The following is a 15,506-nucleotide window of genomic DNA, read 5'->3' as shown; positions in this document are numbered from 1 at the left end:
TGTACCTAGAGCCAATCAGAGCACAGCGATAACGACCGGTTCGAACAATACCATTAGTAACGCTGATAACATTGTTATTAAACCTAGTGATAAGGAAAGTGTAGGGCATTATGTTAATGAAACAGAAAATATATTTGTAAAACCATACATTTATTTTTTATTTAAAATATCCTTTTCCCATTTTTCAAAATTAAAATTCTTACGACTTAAAATACGATGTTTTAACATTAAATAGAACATAGACAAAGGATGCGGTTTCTTCGTTACATATTTTAAGAAACCCGCTTGCTTCCAAGTATATTTCCACACACGACTTTCAAACGCTGCCGAATTAGGGATGACATCGGTGTTGGAGAGTACAACAATAGGTGTTCGTTGAATACTTGCGTCACCTTCGTATTTAATTCGAGCTGGACACGTATCGCCACCAAATAGTAATTTTAGTACTTCTTCTGATCCTGGTTCAAAGTTTGGTTCATTCCATATAAGTATTCTTCTTTGTACAGCATCTTGTAATGGAAATCTATCATATTTGTTGAAATTTCCAATTTGGCCATAGTTTATACATGAATGGATAACACAATCAAAAAAATAATTTTTGCCTGAATTAGGTGGTCCCACAATCGATATACAATTCTTTTTTGGTACTTTTTTGTCTATAAGATAGTATAAATTTTTCAAAAAAGTAAAAACATAATCTTTGTTTCCATCAAATTGCAACTTCAACAATTCTTCCAAAACATTTACACTATCGCAAATGTTATAATAATAATCGCCTACACTATTCCATGGCGCTACATATATAAGTTTATTTAAAGAAATTTTTCTTGATTTCAAAAATATTTCTCGATATGTTAAGTCCACGATAGTTTGATTAACATTATGGAAACATGTAGTCAATATCGCCTTATTTTTAGGCATATATTTAAAAGGACCGTTTGTCCAATGGCCAGTGTAGAGAATATTTTTCGTAGGCGTAATTATAAAAGATTCTAAAAACCTTTCCAACCGGTTAGTGCCTTTTTCTCCACCTTTACATCTTTTAGACGAAGTATTTGTTTTGTTAATTCGTATTTCAGCTTCATTGCCAGATTGTGCACACGCGAATCCTCTCCAGAGCTCAGACCCATGCATGAGAACGTCCGCTTCGTCCAGTATTGATTTTTCCCTAATTTTACACACTCTTTGAATGGGTAGAGCTCTAACTTTATAAGCGTCGACCCACGCTCTCCCGGCGACGATATATTGATATATCCGTCGTCACGTCATTATCATGAACATTATCATGTGCCGCTTCGCGGCACGATAGTTCGATAGTCCATTATCAGTACTGAGAATAATTTGTGTTGGTGTGGCGGTGGTGAGGTATAGGCAGATTAAAAATCTGGCTAGTTATAAAAAGACGTTTACCGGGCTCTGTTGCCATTCGCTTTCAAGCTTCGGTCGAGTGAAGACTTCAAAATAGATTCATTATCAGAATTTTTAGTATTTAATAAAAAAGATGTCGAGCAACGTAGAATTACAAAATATATTAAACGACGAGGACGACTGTGTGAAAATTGTGGCCTTAAACGAAGGAGCGGAGGAAACAACGGAGAATTTGTTGGACCAGAATACTCAATATGTTCTGGAAGTGAACGATGTAAACAAGAAAAAGAAGAGTACGAAAGGAAAAACTTTATTGACATCTCAGAAGAAAACAATTATGAACAACGGTTTAATAAAATGGTTAAACAATTTCTGGCAAAGCGGAAGTACGTTGAGAGTGATGAAGCCGTTTTTGAAAGCAGTAAACGACGCCGCATTGAAAAACAAGAATATAAAATTCCTTTTAACCGCTTTTCCAGCATCACTTGCTCGCCAGTGATTATAAGATACAAATTGTGATCGTTCTGCAGCAGATAAATTTCTCCATGCACGACTATATGCCTTTTGTAGTTCACCGTAACGTTTTTGTCCTTTATGAACACCGCGGATGGGTGGCATTTGTTTCGCACTAACAATTTACACCCTTTATATACTAAGAGTGACGTCACGCCGCTCGAACAGGACCCGGTAAACAAATTTTATAACTAGCCAGATTTTTAATCTGCCTATACCTCACCACCGCCACACCAACACAAATTATTCTCAGTACTGATAATGGACATTATCATGAACATTATCATGTGCCGCTTCGCGGCACGATAGTTCGATAGTCCATTATCAGTACTGAGAATAATTTGTGTTGGTGTGGCGGTGGTGAGGTATAGGCAGATTAAAAATCTGGCTAGTTATAAAATTTGTTTACCGGGTCCTGTTCGAGCGGCGTGACGTCACTCTTAGTATATAAAGGGTGTAAATTGTTAGTTAAGTTTTGTCAAGCCAAATATATAAACAATGCATGATTAAGCAAGCGCGAGGCCCGTAGCAAATTCTTTAAAAAAACCCATGATCTGCTATGGGTTCTTAAGTATAAAGTGGTAAAAAATACAATTCAATACTCAATACGAATCTTAAAAAAAATTCGCTAAAATACATGAAAACTTACCGAAAGCCGCTTACGCTGGTACGGTCTTGTGATGAGGCGAGATGATGACTATATGACAAAAAAAGTCATAAATATAAAGGACAGAAAACAGGCCGTGGACGACGACCAATCACCTGGCTAAGAACAATTAAGAACGACATAATCGCGAGCAACACAACAGAAGAGAACCCACAACCGCACGGTGTGGAGCAGGAATACTACTGACCCCAAATGAATTGGGATAAAAGCCAGGAGAAAGAAGAAGATTAAAATTGTAGTATATTACTATAGGCGATGTCTGTGTGCGTATGCGTCAGTCAGGCAGAGATGAGCGGTATTAAACGGCACTGAATGCATGTTTAATTAATAAAATATTAAATAAAAACATTAATCAAACAGGCCGTCAACTAACAAACACTCGACGCCCTCTGCTTAAAGTTCTCAGCAATCTCATCCACTGCACTATGTCTGCACAGTCTTCAGTAATAACTATGCAATATGTAAATGAAAACCGAAATAATATTTCACAGGCTTTAGAGGTACTGTCTCTGAGACTTATCTGTGAAACCGAAAACCTAAAAGTTTTTGATTAAACCACTCCCATAGTTTTTACTTAAAGAAATCAGATGTAGATCTAATTTCACATGCAAAATTAAAATCATGGGACTCCTGTCACTTAACTAGGTACGCGTCGCGTAGGGAAGGTACTATGCGCGCGTCGGTCTTTTATCTTCAATAGGGTTGTCATAAGTAATCACAGAATGTTTTGAATTCGTTTGTATGGAAAAATAAATATGGTTCTTTTGATTTAATATTTTTACAGAGTGATTCCTTATGAAATATACGTATGCATCTTTCAACATTATGACCAAACTTTATTTTCGTTAGAGGTTAGTACATTATTTTCTATCCAGAAAATTTTATTGTAGTGTGTGTGACAACTATGTCATCAAAAATATAGTTTTCACTGTGAAGAACTACAAAGATTTTATTAATACCTTTACCGAACCGATTTAAACGATTACTTTTTGAAGATTGTTACAATAACCAATTCAATTTCTTCAAAAATAAGTGCCTTTTCACCAACCATTATGAATAAATACAGCACTATATTAACAGTTTTGGTAAAATAAGTTGTAAAAGGCAAAAGTACTATTCTCTTTTCACTTTGAAATAGGGTTTTGGTAAAAATAAAAAAACTTATGATTTATTAACATAACTCTATTAAAAATAAACAGTTTAACAACAGGCTTTATGTACAGTACACCATTCTTATCTACACTCATACAAATAAACCATAAACTTGAATTGAAAGGCATATACCAGAGGACGTCAAATGATTGTCTTTAGAAATTGACCACACTATTGTTTTCCTTAGCCATTTAACTGTAAGCAACATTTCAAATTCATATAACCATTATTGCGTGAGAGAATGGCGCAACTTTGAAGTATAACCAACATGTCTTCTCGGCACATCTGTATATTTACTTCTCTTGTATTAATATTCTGTTAATATTATTATAATGAATTTAATACCAAAATAATAAAATATTAATTATGCACCACGTTTATTTTCATTTAAGATTTTATTCAATATTAAATTTATTATGTTTATAAGTAGTACTACATTTTCACATAAGGTGAAAGCCATACTGTGAAAGCAATTTTTTTTTAATTCTGCATTCGGCAGAGCTTATACTATAGAGTGTAAATTTCTTCATAAATGCTATACTGGTGTGTCAAGCAGTTTAAACAATTAATACATAAAGTATTTATATATGAAAATAATACATTACTTATTTTCCATACCCAATATGTATGACAATATATTTAAAATGTCTAGAAGGCAATTTGGTTGTACACAAAACCGCCAAAAAAATCTGCACATTACAGTGAAAAATGCCATGAAGGTAAAGTCATTTCTTAATCCAAACTTGTCAAGCAATACGAAGATGTCTTTCTTAATATGTTGCTCTTTAATACAACCAGGGAAGGGGAAATGATCGTTTCATGTCCATTTTAAGACCTCTTATGTGTCACTACTTCTCACTATTGTCAAATCATTATACAATTCTATGTATGTGTGTCACGGAACCTAAACCCCCCTTTTAATAAACTGTGTAACATCAGAATAGCTATGCACACTTCAACTGAATTAATGAATATACTTTTATTGCAGGCCACAAAAAGTGCATAAACAAAGAAAAGTAGTTTTACCAACAACATATACAATTAAACCACAATTAAAACTGACTATTAATTAACTGACTGTATAATTTGATATATAACACTGCATAACTACTCCAAAACTACACCACATTTATAAGTACCTTATAGTATCTATTAGTAATCTTTATAAACTAGCCTCAATATTGTGATGGAGAGTACTACATAAATTAAATTTTTAGTTCATGTTTTGTGTACAATCAAACTATCAATTTAACAAAATTATAAGTATTTTGGATCTTAAGCACATATTCAATATGTTATGATTAATCTTTTTATAGTTGACACTTGTTTATTGACATGAAAATCATAACAAATTCAATTTGGGTGTCAAATTAAGACAGTATTTCTATTGAAGATGCTTTGTGAACGTCACAAACACAAAATACTACATTCGCTCATATCATTTATCATATAATATTCATGCTATACAATACAATATGGGTTTACACACAATAGTACTGTAATAGAATAGAAATGTATTTATCTACCAATATAACTCAATGATCACCTACTCCAAAGTATTATTAAAATGCTAACAAAAAAGTCTATCGTTAGTTTTTGCTGAATGCATAATACAAAAGAACCAATGTTCAGTATTATGTTAAAACAAAGCCTTTTAATTTTAAGATTGGGAGTCCTTACAATACACCCATGTCCAGCAGTGAATGTCTATCAGTTGAAATATGATTCTAAACACATAACTTTAATATGTGTATAAGAAAAATATCTGTTCTGTTATATTTAGTACTGAATTAAATTAAGGAGGAATAACTTATAAAATTTACTCATAACTAAATATACTAAAAAAACTTCTGATTGGCAAGTGGAGTTTTTTCAATGGCTTTCATTTATACCAAGTTGAGATATCTCTCGATCTTTTTGGGATAATGCACGAGTGAAACCAACATTTACTTATTTGATTGAGTGAATGTTAATTACAATTCATATGTTAACAAAAGAGGTATGGTACGGTATGGTATCTAGTGACAATACTGTTTTCCAATATTTCACTAGATGGCACTCCTCCAGAATAGAACAGTCACGCAAGCCAGTCTGGTCTCTATTCTAAATTGCAACCACATTGGTTCAGAGTGACGAAGTTCAGAAAAGACAAATTTTTTTGTCATTATAAAATTAGTAGGATGATTTCCCATAGAAAATGCAAAAAAAATAAAAGATTTCTCATTCCTTTACAGACACAAATAACCTTCTTTCGACCACTAGCTATACAAGCTATTTATTAAGTAAAATTCCTCTTACAGTATTGTAACTGTAGTAAAAGAGGTAGACATTGACAAGGTCCTGAGTTCAATCCCCAGGACAGGCAATTTTGGTATTTGTAATTACTGAATTATTTCTGATGTGATCTGGTGGGAAGCTTGGCTGGTTACCACCCTACCGACAAAGCTGTGCGGCCAAATAACTTAGTAGCTACGCTACCGAACGCTAGACTGCATCATCACTTAACACCAGGACTGCAGTCAAGGGCTAACCTGTAGCGGATAATAAGAAATATATGTTTACTTGTTGCGTTTTGTTTTAACGTCTGATATATTGAGTTGGAGGTATTACCTACTCCACCAATCGTGGAATTTCTGCCTCTCAGTTTCCAGTATTACAAATTCTCGAACACTTTGCATCACTAAACACTTTTAACACTAGCACACACTCAACACTATACACTTTAGCCGATAATCAGTCCGCAGCCAAACTTAAACTGCTGATTGGCTTGGTTAGCCATGCCTGACAGGGCGAAGGAGAACGGCAAAGGTTGAAGCTTCTTTTCCAGGACTGCACCAATGTTCCAATTGGAGTCTGCCATGCCTGGAATTGAAAGTAATGTAAGTAAGTTTCTTGACGAATAGCCTTCTTAAGTTATCTTTTTGGGGGAGAGACAGGAAAGAACTATTATCATCCTTATTCCTGCCCCTAAGCAGAATTTTTGCAATGCTGTACTCCTATCTGAAGGGCGTGGTTGCTGGTGCAATTATAAGCACCTGAGGCTTAACACCTACGTCTAAAATTGATGGACAGAGGTTGGCATGTTGCAGGACGTGCTCCTTACATGCCCTGTGAAGCGGTTTGTAGGAGAGAGTGTTTATAGGAGATGGTTTTCCATTTACCATCAGGTAGGCCATCTGCATTGTTTATTATTACTAAAATAATAAAAAATGCAGATGTTTATTGTTATAGTAATTTTTTCATGTCAAAATTGGCACTTTTAGAAAATATACTATGGCAAAATAAGAAAAAGAAGAAGAAACACTTTATTGCACGTATAACATACAGGAAAAGAAACAGTAAGGAGTATACAGTACACAATGTAGACATGCAAAGGCGGCCTTATTGCTGCAAGCAATCTCTTACAGGCAACCTTTGTAGATAGGACTTACAGCAAGAGAACGGGATAGTGCCAAGAGTGTTGATAGATATACATAAATACCAAAATGTAAAGATACAAATACATATATAATTTAAATAAATATACGTAATATTATTTTATATATTGTTTTATTTAATATTATTTTATATACCTACATGATATATAAATAGAAAATATACATAATATATATAAATATATAACAAACATAATATATATAAGTAGATTTTAACACACAGTTAAAAAAAAAGAAAAAAAGAATATAAAGAATCTACTTCAAATTTCATCACTCAAAGAGAGGTAGTAGTCCTTCAGACGACTCTTAAATATCGGAAGGGAACTACTTCCACGGATTTCAGCAGGCAGATTGTTCCAGAGCATAACTGCTTTAAAGGTGAAAGAATTACTGAAGAACTTCGTTTTACTAAAAGGGAGTACCAGACGGTTACCAAGGCGGGATCGAAGGTTGGAATGAGAAGATGAGTCAGAAATAAAGCGAAAACGATCCCTTAAATAAGAGGGAGATAAATGACTATTAAGAATAGAATAAAAGAAGGAAAGTAGATGAACTTCACGGCGTAAACGGATAGGCAACCATTTTAGTCTAGCTCGGTACTCCGATATGTGATCAAATTTACGCAGTCCAAACACAAACCGGATGCATAAATTTTGAAGGCGCTCGAGCTTATTAAGAAGTTCTTCGGTAAGGTCAGGATAGCATGAGCCTGCATAATCCAGTATAGGAAGAAGAAGAGATTGGGCAAGAGAAATTTTAGTTTTAATAGGAAGGAAATTTTTCCAACGATTTAAGTACCCAATCGAAGCAAAGATTTTTCGACTCACCTCAGCTACCTGTGGGGACCACGACAGATTATTGTCTATGACGAGGCCAAGATTTTTTTACAAAAGTACTCGGAATCAAATTTGTGTTGTTAAACTGGACAGAGGGCAAGGTACAGAAATTCACCTTAGCTAACTGCTGACGGCTGCCTATAATAATAACCTGAGACTTATGCGGATTTAAGCAAAGTCCATATGAATTGCTCCATGTGTAGATACTGCGCAGGTCATTATTTAACTGAAAGATTGCTTCAGAAACATTGAGAGCAGGGGCAGCGACATAAACTTGCAAATCATCAGCATAAAGATGAAAGCTAGAAGTGAGGAGCTTAGAAACAGAGTTTATAAAAATGGCAAAGAGCAGAGGAGAAAGTACGCCGCCTTGTGGAACACCAGCAGTAAGTGAGGAAAAAGTGGAGAATTTATTGTCACTATGCACACACTGTTGACGCCCAAACAAATAGCTACGGAACCATTCAATAGCACCCCGAGAAATGTTAAGTGATTTCATGATAGCAAGAAGGATATCAAAATCCACATAAGTATTAAAAGCTTTAAAGTTTTTGTTTTAATGAAATTTTTTTCTTTCTGTTTTTGTATAATAATGGCTTGCTAGGTACTTATTCCTAAGCAATTGTGGTTAATGTTATCGTATTATATGTATAACCAAGTTGTGGAAACTTCGTTGGTTTATGTGATACAAAAATATGGCATTACTTTTATGTGTAATAGTACTGTTTGTTTCCCTTGAAAAGCTAATAAATAAATAATCAAAGCCCAATTTAATAATTGTCACATATAAACACTGTCTGTTATAAGCTTAACAAATTTAAGATCATTATTGAATCTATTTAATGATTTTTGTGTGTTGAAGGCATATCAAAATACAGTTATAAATGCCCCATCATCTCTCCCGTGATCACCAACCTATCTGGGCAGGGTGGTGATTATGCACAAAACCCCCTATTTCAACCAGTACTGGTCTGTAATGTTGGTTATCTATTTAACCTGTAACTTATATTACACCTGTAATAATTCAATTGTTTATCTGAATTCTGACATCACATAGTAGAAATTAACATAGTTTTAACTATTGCACTGACTGCGAGCAAATTACTTTTGTCCGTTGAAAACTTATTTAGCGATAGAAGCCTGATTAATCGCAAAAAAAAAGGAAAATGGAGTTAATTATTTGAAAAGCCTTTAAAGACAGTCTCATTCATTACTAGTCATATGTCACTTGTAATTCACCAAGATAAGTCAATAGAGATAAGCCTAGTTAGCCTAGGTATGAGCGTTTTAAGCAATAAATATATTGTGAGGGAACCTGCATGTCTGATAGTTCCCCAAAGGCGTGTGGACTCCACCAATCCGCACTGGGCCTAATCCCTTCTCATTGTGCAAGGAGACCTGTGTGCCCTATAGTGGACCAGTAACAGGTTGACATGATGAATTTAATACCTCTAAATACAAGATCTGCCTTTGGTATAGTAACTTGGTAGCCGATGGTGCCCACCGACTCCATGCCTCTGAATGATGTGTCCATTTCTGCTACCACCTGGAAAATAAGTATGAATAAATTTTAAGAACCTTTACGTCCACATTTGGGATACAACCAAATTATGATTACCAAATATGCAGAGATATACCAAAGTTGGTCTTGGTATATCTACAAAGATTGACAATACACCAATTTTTGCAAAAGTTATGCAATTTTATAAAGTAAACTAAATGGTAGAAATTACTTTAGTATTTTACACAAGCGTGTTTTTTAAGTTTCTTTAGAAATATTAATTTATTGTTAGTCTGAAATCACTGTCTGCTAATAATTACTATGATTGGGAAATATAATAAGATACTGGATTCAAAAATTAACCAATGCGCTAACCTGTAGTTGTTCACTGGCCTGCTTGAAGTAGCAAAGATGAAAACTGGCCGCGCCCACCGTCGCCGATATTTCAGAATCTGGTAATATAACAAAATATGAATAAAGTCTATGTAATTAAATTAATTTTAAAATTTTCCATTTTCTACAATACTGAAAACATAATGCCATTGGTACATAATTATCATTATCATTGTATGCACCCATACCGGCTCACATGCACGATGGATTTTGGTTTGCAGCCCACCACGCTGGCCCAGCTGCGGAGGTTGGACTTCATACACATTCGAGCACATTATGGAGAACTCTCAGGCATGCAGGTTGCCTCATCATGTATTCCTTCACAATTGAAGCAAATGATATTACAATTGCTTAAAGTCAGAGGTGCATACTGGGATTCGAACTCGACGCCTGAATGTTTAGCATTAGAGCACAGAAAAATATCATGTTTAAATATTTGATAGAAGTAGGTATTACTTTGCAGGACTCCTTGATACTATGCAATAAGCTTAATTTGCTTAAACAGGAATCCGTATGGATCAGCATGTATTCATTCGGTTTGCCAACAAAACAATACTAAACTATATTTCTTTAAGTATTAACCCTAAGATGTATGTTCTACATGGTATAGGCATTCATCCTACCTAAACCTAAAACATTTATATCTAGTTTATATTCAGTTAGATTATCTCTCAGAAAGTTATAAGCTAAAGAATTCATATAACGTTTTCTGTATTTAGAATACTCGATCCTGATTGGTCGAGAGCCTTTCACTTACTCGTTAGCGACGTTGCGCTGCACGAAGTGTATTCATTCCTTCATTCATCCATCCACCTTAGACTATGTCATCACTTTCCATCAGGTAAGTTTACAGCCGAGGGCAATATTTGTAGTAGAATATAAAAATAAAAGATTTACCATCCATGGTGTATCTGGCCGCAGCGGAGGCTATCGCGATCTCTCCGCCCGAGATCCTCGCACTGGACTGGTACACCAGCTCTGCCCCCAGCGCCAGTCGCTTGGTCACTGACTGCAAGACATAACCCATTAAATTCTTACACAGTTTGAAAAGTCATGTTAATATGTAGTGCTCAACCGACATAGCTCAACGAGTCGCGAAGCTTAAATGGCAATGGGCGGGAACATCGCTAGGAGAACCAATGGACGTTGGGGTCCCAAGGTGCTGGAATGGGAACCCCGGAAAACGCAGCTTTGGTCCATCCCCAACAAGCGGTGTAGACGACATCAAGCGAGTCACTGGGAGCAAGTGATGATGATGATGATGATGATAAGTACGGAGGAGGCCCAGGAACCGAAGAAGTCATGTCGGTACATATCGAAATTTGAATTTATTGCGACTCTACCACCTGCAGCATATGCGTAAATTGTAATAATTAGTATGTTATAGCTAGTCAACTTGTTTGTATACTCATTGTGAGTACAGGCGCGCAAGCATATACATACAATACAATGGCTACTTCAAAACGGTATTTTTTTAGCAAACTCAAATAAAAAAGAAGGATTTTTTTTTATTCTTTCTATTTCTACACACCAATTTGGAAAAAACATTGTTGGTTTCAAGGGACTTTTTACTTTGCTCCCTAGAAATTTTATCATTTTATCATAATTTCTTTAGCAGTTTAGTAATCCATGCAGCTAGGAGAATTTCGCCATTCAATTGACTTTAAGCCTATGATGCAAATAGTTTCCAACTGGCATAAATATGGCTGTCTTAAAGTTTATACCTGTAAGTAATGTCCAACAAACACTGAAGATTTGTCACTGCAGTCAGGTTTGCCCACTGCCAGAGCTAGTGTGTAGTCCGGACCTTTGTATTCTAGAGTGCCTTGTGTTGCTGACAGCTTGCATTCTTGCACCTGGAAAATAAAATATGAAATTAAAAAGTTGTTGGCACTTATTCATTTATTTATGGATTTAAGTATACTAACCTTCAGTACATCAATAGGTTGGTTTAATAATTTTTATTAGTGTTTTAACCTACACTTGGAGGAATTATCAATTTTATAAATTTAAAATGCATATAAAAAATTTCGGAACCGACAGGATTTGACCCTGCGACTCTCGGGCAATCGCGGCCTGAGCGCTTTTCACCAATTAAGCTACGGCTCTCCTACCGTCGATGCCGAAATTAGTATATCAGCCTTTCACATCAGTCTTATAGCGACTGTAGCGTCATCTAGTAGGGAACGTTGAACGGGAGATGACACATTGCTTTTATATATTTTCATTTCATTTTAAATTTTTAAAAATGGTTGGTTTAATTAAAGCAATTTAAATATCACTTGCTTTAAACGGTGAAGGAAAACATTGTGAGGACACCTACACGCCTGAGAATTCTTTATAATTTTCTCAACAGTGTTGAAGTCTACCTTGCACATACAAGCTTCATACTTATATGGCATCATTAAAATGATGTAAATAGCGTTTAATTCCTTTTCATGTTGCCATATTAGTAATAAGCTTGACCAGATAGAAAAAAAACAAAGTATTATAAGCATTATAAAACCATCCTGTGTGTATTCAAAACTAAATTAGCTTCTTATATATTAAGTAATACGTAGAATGAGTAGATAATAGTAAAATTGAATTTAGTTTAGTCTAATGGCGAAGTGTATTAATTTATTATAGAAAACTAAGTTTCCTATGTAAGTGACTTAGGTCTTTTTATGGGAATAAATCTCTTTAAACCTAAACTTATCCTGTGGCTAACTTCAAAATTCCTGAAATTAAGCCTACACACTTGAAAGGGGTTTGAATATAATAACCCCACAATACAGTATGAATGCTTCATAGGTGCCTGTGATAGCCTTAAAATGGAATATTTAGGATTGGCTTACTGTGAACAATATATGTATCATGAGCTAAATTGTACATGTAACCTGCATGCTTTATGACTTACTTTAAGGGCTTTATTAATCAGAGGGTAAAATTATATCTCAGAAATATTGGCATTGCCACATATAATACTATTTAGTGTCATTCGGCTGCTATATTACATAGTAAGCTAAAATCCCTTTGATATACTCACTTGTGCGGCACCCTTGACCCTGATTTCTGGCGTGAACTGGTGTATCAGGTTGAAGTTGACGTTTCCTGAAGGGTCCACGTCACCCAGCACGACGGGGAAGGCTTCCGTCGGTGATAGTTGCTTCGTGCCAATGTACGTTGCGCCTAGCTTGTAGCCGTTCTGCATTGAGCTCATTGTGAGAGTGTGAGACATCTGGAGTGAATGAAAAAAAAATGGTTTTAAAACAAGCACATATAATACAATTGTATAGTGTAGAAACTTAAAAAATGATTTGACTAGTGCGCTTTTTTTTGTTAGCAAGGACAACATTTTTATCTACTGATAATATCCACTGATACGGGTTAAAATTTACTTGTCCACCTGCCATAGTGAATAATGATAACAATTAGCTTTTTCCCTATGGAGAAAAGGTCACCTGCCCGTGTTAGCCTTGCTGGAGTGCTTTAGGGTGGGCACCAAAGGAACAATAAAATAATAGAAATAAAATGAAATCCCTGTATATATAAGTTTATGCAAGTTATTTGAAAAAAAAAAAAATCAGCTCCCTTACTTGAAAGCTGGTTATTTTCATACATAATTGATGTTTATATGGTTCTAAATCGAATAAAAAAATTACCTGAAAATGATTAGATATCCCTTTGTTGACCATCAGCTTGCCACCTTCAAAATTAACAGGCATTACCTCTGTAAATAATTAAATAAGGTCCCATTAGGTTAAACCATTTGAGACCAATTGAATTTTTTTTTGATTACTTTATATATTAATAAGCTTTAATTTATTTTATGGGAAAACAAGTTATTTTAAACAATTATGAAATTAAATGAAATGTATTTATTTGTGTATGTGAATATGTATATATGACAAAAATTTCTTAACAAAATAAAAACGGTGCAACATATCCAGTCAGGCAATCCCAACATAAAAAAATTTGGTCAATTTAAATCTAGGTCTGAGACTTTAATTGCAGAAATTCATCAATTGAATTAAATACATTGCTCAATAGAACAATTCTTAACAGTAGCTCACCAAACTTTTGTCTCTACTAAGATATATTAAGCTAAAAGGTCTGTGCCAGTTAATTATTAGCCTCTGTGACACAGTGGTCAATGTCACTACGGTCTTACAGTGGGAGGTCTAAGGTTAAGTTTTTTAGGGAATTTTGGGAACTTGTAATTTGGGGAGGCTTGGGCTGTTGCTAGTTACCATCATACTGATAAAGTTGTGCCACAAAGAAAACCATAAGGGCTTTTTTAATACTACTACCAAACCCCTAGAAGGTTAGCCTGATACCATCTGAGACTGCATCATCACTTAGCACAGTGTGATCACAGTGTGATCACCACGTAGCTAGCATAGGCTGGAGACAAAAATTGTATCCCCTGACAAGAAATAAAAATAGCAGGTCCACTTGCCATAGCACAGAAACAGGGAATAGGAGAAGTGAACCCTTATTATTATTTAGGTGTTATTCCCACATATGCACCAATGCTAGGAGAGTTGTTAAAACTATGGGAGAAAATAAAAATTTTGGCTCTTTCCCTGGGGAGAAATATGTATAGCCATGCAGGTGAGATTAGTGACCTTGACTGTTATCTCACCTGCACAGTCTTGTAGACAAATAATTAAAAAATATATATTCATATTAGGGTTATTTGATGAGTATATTTAAAAAGAGTGGAACTTTCATATGAGGCTTATTGATGAGTATATTAAAAAAAAAAAAATTGATTGTCAATCTAATCTAAACAAAAAGTTTCTAAAGTAGTCAAATCATATCAAGTGAAAGAAAGACATTACGCAGGCAGTATTTGATAAAAACTAAGTGAATCCTTCTTGCAAAAGGAGAGTAAGCCCTTCATGTGCAACTTCAATTAACATGAGTAAGTACTAATCTTATCACAAAATAAATAAGGACTAGTTAAAGTGAAACATTCATAAAGGCTGTGAAACTCTCAGGATTTTTTTTTAAGGTAGCAACATTTCATGCTAGAATAAAAATTAAAATATATTGTATGTAGCAATATTTTTACTACTCGGCACTCGCCATATTACATCACAAGATAACCAAACCTTAGGTTGATAGCCTACATAAATATTTAAAGGGCTTTTCTGAATGAATGAATAATAATTTCACATCTATATGGTTTATCATTAAATTTTAAGTCTTTTGCATATAACCTTTTTGCTGCTATGCCTTCTAAATCCTTACCTTTGGTCTTTTTGTGCAATTCATCCAAAGTCCCAGGATTTTCACGTTTATTAGCATTTTCTATGTTCTCTATGTCGGTGCTGGTAAGCCCTGAGTTGGAGACGCGGTACCTGCTTGCTATAGCGCCCATTGCCTTTGAAAATTTTCTTTACTTTTCCTAAAATCAACGGAAATCGATTCACATGTGCAGCCGCGCAGGGAAACACAAATCGGTAGAAAAAAAGACAATCGGTATGAAGTTGACAGCAAATCACAGACAAAATTTAACGAGCGTAGACAATAAAGTTGCCAACATTAAAATAATAACGCGATATCACACATCACTAAAAGCCCAATTTTTTAAAAGCATACTCTCAGACCCAACATATATCCAGTTCCTGTCTGGATTTATCAATAGCTAAATA

The 15,506-nt window shown here is 34.8% G+C and overlaps 1 protein-coding gene across 1 annotated transcript; it reads right to left on the bottom strand.

Moving 5' to 3' along the window:
- Window positions 1–3,709: 3,709 nt before the first annotated feature.
- On the bottom strand, window positions 3,710–15,319 carry LOC120634497 (mitochondrial import receptor subunit TOM40 homolog 1). The gene is made up of 8 exons (XM_039905152.1): window positions 15,103–15,319; window positions 13,509–13,576; window positions 12,893–13,084; window positions 11,589–11,720; window positions 10,762–10,873; window positions 9,847–9,923; window positions 9,420–9,516; window positions 3,710–6,562 (listed from the first exon to the last, which is right to left on the bottom strand). Exons 1-8 carry the CDS (start codon window positions 15,230–15,232, stop codon window positions 6,423–6,425), a joined length of 948 nt encoding a protein of 315 aa, XP_039761086.1. The 5' UTR covers window positions 15,233–15,319; the 3' UTR covers window positions 3,710–6,422.
- Between the last annotated feature and the right edge of the window lie 187 nt (window positions 15,320–15,506).

Source organism: Pararge aegeria, chromosome 24, assembly GCF_905163445.1.
Source record: "Pararge aegeria chromosome 24, ilParAegt1.1, whole genome shotgun sequence".
Classification (NCBI taxonomy): domain Eukaryota; kingdom Metazoa; phylum Arthropoda; class Insecta; order Lepidoptera; family Nymphalidae; genus Pararge; species Pararge aegeria.
This window is presented reverse-complemented; position numbering and strand designations above follow the sequence as displayed.